Raw genomic sequence first — 7608 nt, 5'->3', positions numbered from 1 at the left:
ATTAAAACGTATACATTAAAATCAACTTATATTGAGTTCATCGATCGACGGAATCAACCAAGAGGGGGGTGAATTGGCAATTTATTCAATGTCACATTTCAATGCTCATTCCATACAATTTCAATGTCACAATCAACTTATCACTTCACATTTATTCAATTTATCCATAACATTTTATCTAATTTATTCAAACTTCACATAACGTTTTAATTTAAGTTATTCTTAACTTGTTGAACTTTCAAAAGAAGTTAAATTTAAGTTATTCCCCGAGGGACATGAGTGACATAATAGGGCAATGATAACATATTCTCTGAAAATAATGGAAGGCGCGCCCCCGGGAACGCGCCTTCATGTGAATAGTGAAATAATAGGTACTGATATATCTAGTGTCCCCGAGGGACATGAATGACATAATAGGGCAATGATAACATATTCTCTAACGAAATAATGGAAGGCGCGCCCCCGGGAACGCGCCTTCATGTGAATAGTGAAATAATAGGTACTGATATATCTAGTGTCCCCGAGGGATATGAATGACATAATAGGGCAATGATAACATATTCTCTGACGAAATAATGGAAGGCGCGCCCACGGGAACGCGCCTTCATGTGAATAGTGAAATAATAGGTACTGATATATCTAGTGTCCCCGAGGGACATTAATGACATAATAGGGCAATGATAACATATTCTCTGACGAAATAATGGAAGGCGCGCCCCCGGGAACGCGCCTTCATGTGAATAGTGAAATAATAGGTACTGATATATCTAGTGTCCCCGAGGGACATGAATGACATAATAGGGCAATGATAACATATTCTCTGACGAAATAATGGAAGGCGCGCCCGTGAATTGTTTCGTGTAACCGAAATGCCACGTCCGCTGCAAGGGATTGAAGCTAACTCTTTCAGAGTTAATCTGCAAGAGAGGTGGTGCGATTGTGGTTTCTTTCAAGCACTCAAATATCCATGCTCTCATGTCATTGCTGCTTGCTCACATTCGCATTTGGACTACAAAAATTATGTTGATCCCGTATACCAACTTTCACAAGTTTTCAAGGTATATGAATTTGAGTTTCCGCCCATAGGAAACGAAAGAGACCCAAATGAGATTCAAACTTGGCTTACAATTGTACCAGATCCATTGCTATTGAGGGACTCAGGTCGTCCAAAATCTACTAGAATACATTGTGATATGGATATTCGGGAGAAGTCAACAGAACAAAAACGATGTGGGCATTGTAGAAACATCGGGCACAATAGAAAAAAATGTCAAGCTCTGTTATCATCATATAACCGTGAACTCTTATGTAATTAATGTTTTTAAATGAATGTTTTTATTTCTAATAATTTAATGTTATTGCATTTATATAATTTGTCAATGTATGTACACCTAAATAATTTTTTTTAACTTTTAAATACATAAATATATTTAATATATTTATTTAATATAATATTTAATATTATTAGTTATAATTTTTTTTAAAATATAATAATAATTCCACCTTCTAAGTAGAGAAAAATATTAAATTAAACAAATTAAAAGTTATTAAAAAATTTATGTATACGATGACACATTTCATGTTCTGATTGGAGGATTAAATTTATTAAATTAAATTTTCAATAAGACTAATTTTATAAAATATGTAAGTCTTGAAGATTAAATATGTAATTATACTAATTTATTAACTTATGCATCAATATTTTCGTTAAATATTGATATGAGATGACTAGATTGATAACATTTAAATAATTAACTGATAAAATTAATAGATCGATAATCAAAATAAAAAATACTCGAAACTTGATAATTCTTACATTATAATCGAAACATTTTACATAATATATTATTAATTTATAATAATAATAAAAATAAACTATTTATTATAAAACAAAATATGTGTCTGCTGAGTTGGCAAAGGCGCGTCCCCGGGGACGCGCCTTTCACACGTGGCATCCAACTCAGCGAACAACACGGGTAAAGCGCACTCCCGGGGACGCGCATTTACCAACTCAGCAGAAAGGGTGCTAGTTCTGGAAATATTGATCAAACGATGTTAAAAAAATAAAATTAAAAACATGGGAGTTATGTAAAAACCCCCATATTCAACCCATTCGCTCGAGACCCAACATCAAACAGAGATTTCAATATAAAACACAGTGAATAAATGCGTCCAATGGGACAAGATTTTAGGTGACGGAATGTTCAGGTAGGCAGGCATTAGGGCTGCAGTATATCCCGGCAGCACAGTTGCTGATAATTCTATACTACATCAGTTCCCAACGCAAATATATGCTGTTTTATTAATTCTTATTTTATTAAGGGAATTAAGGTTTTGAACTGTCGCAAATTTAAACCGAGGATCTTTGGTAGTATAACAATATTCTTTTTTGTTTTCTCTCTCTTCCTCGTGATCGGGGTAGTGGGTTTGTACTAGCTCTGAAGGCAAGTAGGTTTGCAACGCCGTCTCTGTCACTGCACCGGCGAAAACTGCCATTTCGTCTTTTCCTTGGACTTTACTTCTATGCAATGAAATCCTTCCAGTTGGAGGTCCGTACTAGATAAAATCACACACAACGTTTGGAACCCCCCAGTGGATTCCAACACCGAATTCCTCAGCCATTAGGTTATTCTGGGCCCAATCTTTTGTTGGGTATACTTTGTTTTTAAGTGTATTCTGGATTTATTTCATCTTTAGGCCCACCCCAAACATTGGGTTTTGATGTATTAACCAATTTCTATTTTCCCATCTTTTACTGTATCGTCAGTTTTGTAATTGTTTTCCATGGGAGAAATATTTGAATAAACAAAAGCACTACCAAGTGTCGATTTAGAGGCTACTGAAATTGATTGTTTAGCAGCTCGGCATTCCTTTAGTGGTCGTCCTTTTGCTGTATCTTGTTTACTTTCAAGTGCTGATATTATTGTTCTTTAACGAGTATTTATATTTAAATCAAAATCAAATAATTTTTCTACAACAATTTTCACATATTTCAAGAGAATAATAAAAAGAACGAAAAAAATTAATTGAGCAATATGATATAACATATATCTTTTTGATTTTTTTTAGATTATGTATAAAAAAATAAAAGAGAGAGAGAGAGAGAGAGAGAGAGAACCCCCATGTGTCAAATTCACATGTTTTTTTTATGGCATCCATCAAATTCACAGGCGTTGCAGCAGGGATCATGGAATATCAACTACCTTTCCTCTCTGACAACGCAAAAAAATTAAGATAAAAAGCCATTCTCAAAAATAAACAGGCGTTTCTTGACTACCGCAAATCTCCCATCAATCCATCACACATGTTTCTATTACATCATTTTCTCGTGAAAATTTACGCGTTGGGATAATTATATGCCGCTGATAAGGGGGGTTCAATATCCTAATGCAAATTATACTAGTGTGGTCCAGCTGCTTCACAATCATAAATTGGGTGAGCCAGCTTTAATGATAGGCCAAATGACCCATTTGCTCAAAGAATGGAATAGAGAAACCCCATGTGTTGTGCCCCATCTACTTTTTAATGTATAATCGAGGTAAAAGCAATTTTTAGTTTAAAAATTTAACATTTTTCTAAATTACTCGGTTGTCGGGTTTGAATTTAGATTTTTAATTATTTCGATGATCTCGCATGTTGATATACAATATCATCAATTCCTAGACAATGTTTTCTACCTACATTTGGAACTGTCAAGCTCAAAACGAAGGAAAATAAAACAAATTACATTAGTACACTGCCATTTGTAGCCCTGTAAAGTACCGAGAAAACGAAAAAGGCATCTTTCTAAACTAGGTGACAAATACTTGGCATGGTACTAAGATATGGCATGAAACGATTTAAGGTTTCTTGTCCATGCATACTTAGAGAGGTGGTTTTTGTTTCATGAAATCAGGGTTGGTAGGAGAAGATTTTTGTAGAGGGGATAGCTGTACAAACATCAAAGGCAAACTATAATGATAGAGATATCACCAAGATTCCCCTTTCACTTTTTCTGGATTTGGAGAAACAAAAGCTCTGATCAAAGGGATCGAATTGAAACTGTAACTTATTAAATTCCTTTTTGAAGTTTGAGCAACAATTTTTTCTCCTTACAAAAGAATCGGCATAAAACCAAAAGAATAAAAAAGAGAGGGAAAACCTTGCTACATACACTGAACAGTATCACAAATTTCAAGTATGCCTATGTTCAAAACGGAGGCTATTCTGGTGTCCATGCAAACACCATTTTATCTTTATACTGTGGGTGGAATTGTGGTCGGAATGTAGAGAGTAGAAGATCATTTTGCAGTCATAAGTGGATTCGATATCCACCGGCTTTGCCCGGATTTTTATCATCCATGACTTGCTACAGAAGCCCCTAATCTGTCCTTCACATAATCTGCTCACCAATCAAGTCTAGACCGACCAGAAGGAAGGATATCCCTTGAAACAGCAAGAAATAGAAATGGATACCCTGTGCAGACAGGAGGCTCCTAGCTGAAGCTGTTAGAAGAAGGAATGCGAGAGCCAGTTCCTTCCTATATATCCTATTATGCTTCTTTTTCTTGGCCTTTTGTTCTTTTTCTTGCTCCAGATCAGCTTTCATTTCCTCGAGATTGGGTTCTGATCCAACACGATCGTGTTTTGGCTTTTTCTCGACCAAGGAAACAAGATCACCCTCCGATGATCGGCCCGATTTTTTTGTAACAACCCACTCATATGCACTGCCAAGTTGGAAAAGACCGGATATCATAGCATTGAACTTCGTCACTGACATGGTATTCTCGAAAAGAAGGTAAGGAACAATGAATGGGAAGGATTTCGGTGCCGGAAGGATGTTGAGGAACGACATTGTAGCAGGGATGTAACAGACAACCCATGCTGGAAGCTCAGCCTCTGGGACAAACATGGTCATTGGGAGAATTATGCAGAATAGAGTGAACGAATAAAACGGTAGCACCAGTTTTCGAAGCAGAAAGAACAGAAAGATCAAGTTGAATTTCTTCCATACACTAATCTGCATCAATGAAATTACAGAAAAGAACAAACATAGGAATCAGAATTCAACAAAATAGAACAATTAATGATTAACCAAACTGAGCTTTGAAAAAAACGTATTCACCTTAGCACGGATAATATCCGGCAAACAGAGCCGAAATAACTGCATAGGTCCAGAATGCCATCTGTGCTGTTGTTTTCTATAAGCTTCATAGGATTCAGGAAGCTCACACTGACACTGTTAAAAAGATAATATAAACCAACAAAAATTAAGTTCCATGAAAGTGAATGGCTGCTAAATCCAACTAGCAATATTACAGATTAAGATTAAGCCATACCTCCACATCATTGAGAAAAACGAATTTCCATCCATGAAGATGAGCTCGGACAGCTATATCCATGTCCTCGACTGTTGTCCTTTCCAACCACCCACCGGAATCCTCCAAAGCCTTAATCCTCCAAACTCCGGCAGTCCCATTAAACCCGAAGAAATTAATGAAAACACCATTCACTTGTTGCTCTACCTCAAAGTGAAAGGCTAAATTTATATTTTGCAATCTTGTTAGTAAATTTTCATCCTTATTCACAAATGACCACCTTGCCTGAACCAATCCTACATCCTCATTATCCTGTAAAAAAAAAAAGCAAAACAGAATTTCAGTTGAACTAATCCTAAACATGCTAAATCGAGCTTGAATGCACAAAATTGAACCCAACTCAAAACATGACAAGTAAATTTAGTTACCTTAAAGTGGGGAACGGTTCGTATGAGAAAATCAGGGGTAGGCTGGAAATCAGCATCGAAAATGGCAACAAATTCACAGTCTTTAACATAACTACAACCCATGGCGGACTTAAGATTACCAGCTTTATAACCATCTCTGATTATTCGGTGCCGATATACAATGTTGGCACCTTCTTGTTGCCATTTATGCACCTCGTCTTTAATAAGTAGCTGAGTTGTTGGATCGTCGGAATCATCCAAAACTTGAATCAAAATTTTCGATTTCGGCCACTCCAAATTACAAACTGCAGCAATCGATTGTTGGTAAACCTGCAAATAAAAAAATGTTAAAATTAAACCATAATTACAAAATGGGTTTTCTTTTAAAATGATGAAAATGTTCTTTTTTGTTTTACCTCTCTTTCGTTACACATAGGGATCTGAACGAGAACCATTGGGAAGAAACCATTTTCCCCAGATTCAAGATCTGCAAGAGCGCCTTGTTTGGGAATTGGCTTTATTTTTTTGAAACGGATCCAAAAGCAACCCAAACAGAGGATTAACCTATCCAAGCTTTGGATAAGGAAGAGCACAATGCAGACATTAGCTAGGAACTGAAGAGGGGGAGCGAGATACTCCACCCGAATCAGAACCCAGCGAGAGTACAACAAATCGAACAAGTTTCTAACACCATACGGCGAAGTAAAAACGTACTGCAATTGAAGCTTTGGGGCACCAAAATGCCAGCCTTTAAAGTACGCGGCAATCTCGAAACCGAGTAACAGTAAAGACAACCAAAGGAACACTTTGATGCAGTTATATAACCTGGTTTTAACGGTTTTGTTTTCGTTAGAGGAATTGTTGTCGGCGTCGGTTCGACCGGAGGCGACTCGGCCACGGATGACTGAACCGAGAGCGACGAATGTGGACGCAATGGAGGTTAAGGAACCAGCAGCGCGGTGGGCTTTTAAGAGGAGAACCCAAGTGAGTTGCTTGGCGTTTTTGTTGCGCGCTTTTTCTCGAGCACCGGTTGGGGTGTTGTCGATGAGGAAATCGTCGTCCGATAGACCCTCGACCTCGTCAATTGACCAGTTTGGGTTTTTCATTTTGACGACCACCGGGGTTCCTTTATGGCTGCCTTTTGCCCATAAATCAAAGGACGGCGCCATGGTTGAGTTTTCCTAACTTTGCTGTTTCGTTTGATCTTGAGGGGTCACAAATTCAAAAACGAGGGAGAGGGGGGGAAACAGCTAAAAGTTTAACAACATTATCAGATGATAGAAGGGCGAAACTTGTTCGTGGATTTTGCTAAAAGCAAAGAAGGATAAGCTTGTGCTTCTGAGTTCAGAGCTGCGGAGGGGGGAAATTAAGGAAGTTCCAAAAAGCTCGTTCTCGCTCAATTAGAGGCTTACAGCTTGCAAAAGGAGGTGGCTTTAAAAAAAACCAAAAAATTCAACAGAGACAGGAAAAAGATGGTAACAGCTCAACACGTCTTTGATTTTGATTTAAAAAAGAAAAAGAAATTCATTTTTTTAAGACACAAACACGGCAGCACGTTGTCTGTCAACATCACTGGTTCAAATTGGACACAACAAAACAAAAGAAAAAAGGATTTTAAACAGAAAATAGAAAGACAAGGATTAATGTTGACAAATGGAATCATAACCTCATCGAACGAATTTTGAGCACATTTTGTTTGCTAGGAACTACAAAGATCATTTTTGAACTTGCTCGAGGACCTATGACTTTTTTGGGGTCAAAGAAGCTTCCCCTACGTTTTCGTGTGTAATCGTTTACTTGTAGATATACATTTTCTTGGCTTTTTTACCCCACTGACACCGTTTATTTTTATTTTTACTTTTCTAACACCGTTCGACCAATATTTCCAAAACTAGCACCCTTTC

The 7608-nt window shown here is 37.2% G+C and overlaps 1 protein-coding gene across 1 annotated transcript; it reads right to left on the bottom strand.

The window, feature by feature from the left end:
• Positions 1-4032: 4032 nt before the first annotated feature.
• LOC120165746 (probable xyloglucan glycosyltransferase 12) lies at positions 4033-7184 on the bottom strand. Its single transcript, XM_039175197.1, has 5 exons — positions 6121-7184; positions 5726-6034; positions 5319-5609; positions 5105-5218; positions 4033-4999 (listed from the first exon to the last, which is right to left on the bottom strand). Exons 1-5 carry the CDS (start codon positions 6871-6873, stop codon positions 4373-4375), a joined length of 2094 nt encoding a protein of 697 aa, XP_039031128.1. The 5' UTR covers positions 6874-7184; the 3' UTR covers positions 4033-4372.
• Positions 7185-7608: the final 424 nt, after the last annotated feature.

This window comes from Hibiscus syriacus, unplaced genomic scaffold (genome assembly GCF_006381635.1).
Source record: "Hibiscus syriacus cultivar Baekdansim isolate YM2019G1 unplaced genomic scaffold, ASM638163v2 tig00111610_pilon, whole genome shotgun sequence".
Classification (NCBI taxonomy): Eukaryota; Viridiplantae; Streptophyta; class Magnoliopsida; order Malvales; family Malvaceae; genus Hibiscus; species Hibiscus syriacus.
This window is presented reverse-complemented; position numbering and strand designations above follow the sequence as displayed.

Excerpts from the sequence above, each read along its gene's own strand:
- LOC120165746 (XM_039175197.1), bottom strand. The coding sequence starts at position 6,873 with ATGGCGCCGTCCTTTGATTTATGGGCAAAAGGCAGCCATAAAGGAACC. Across the intron at positions 5,610-5,725 it reads GAACCGTTCCCCACTTTAAG|GATAATGAGGATGTAGGATT; the intron begins GTAACTAAATTT and ends TTTTTTTTACAG. Across the intron at positions 5,000-5,104 it reads CGGATATTATCCGTGCTAAG|ATTAGTGTATGGAAGAAATT; the intron begins GTGAATACGTTT and ends TCATTGATGCAG.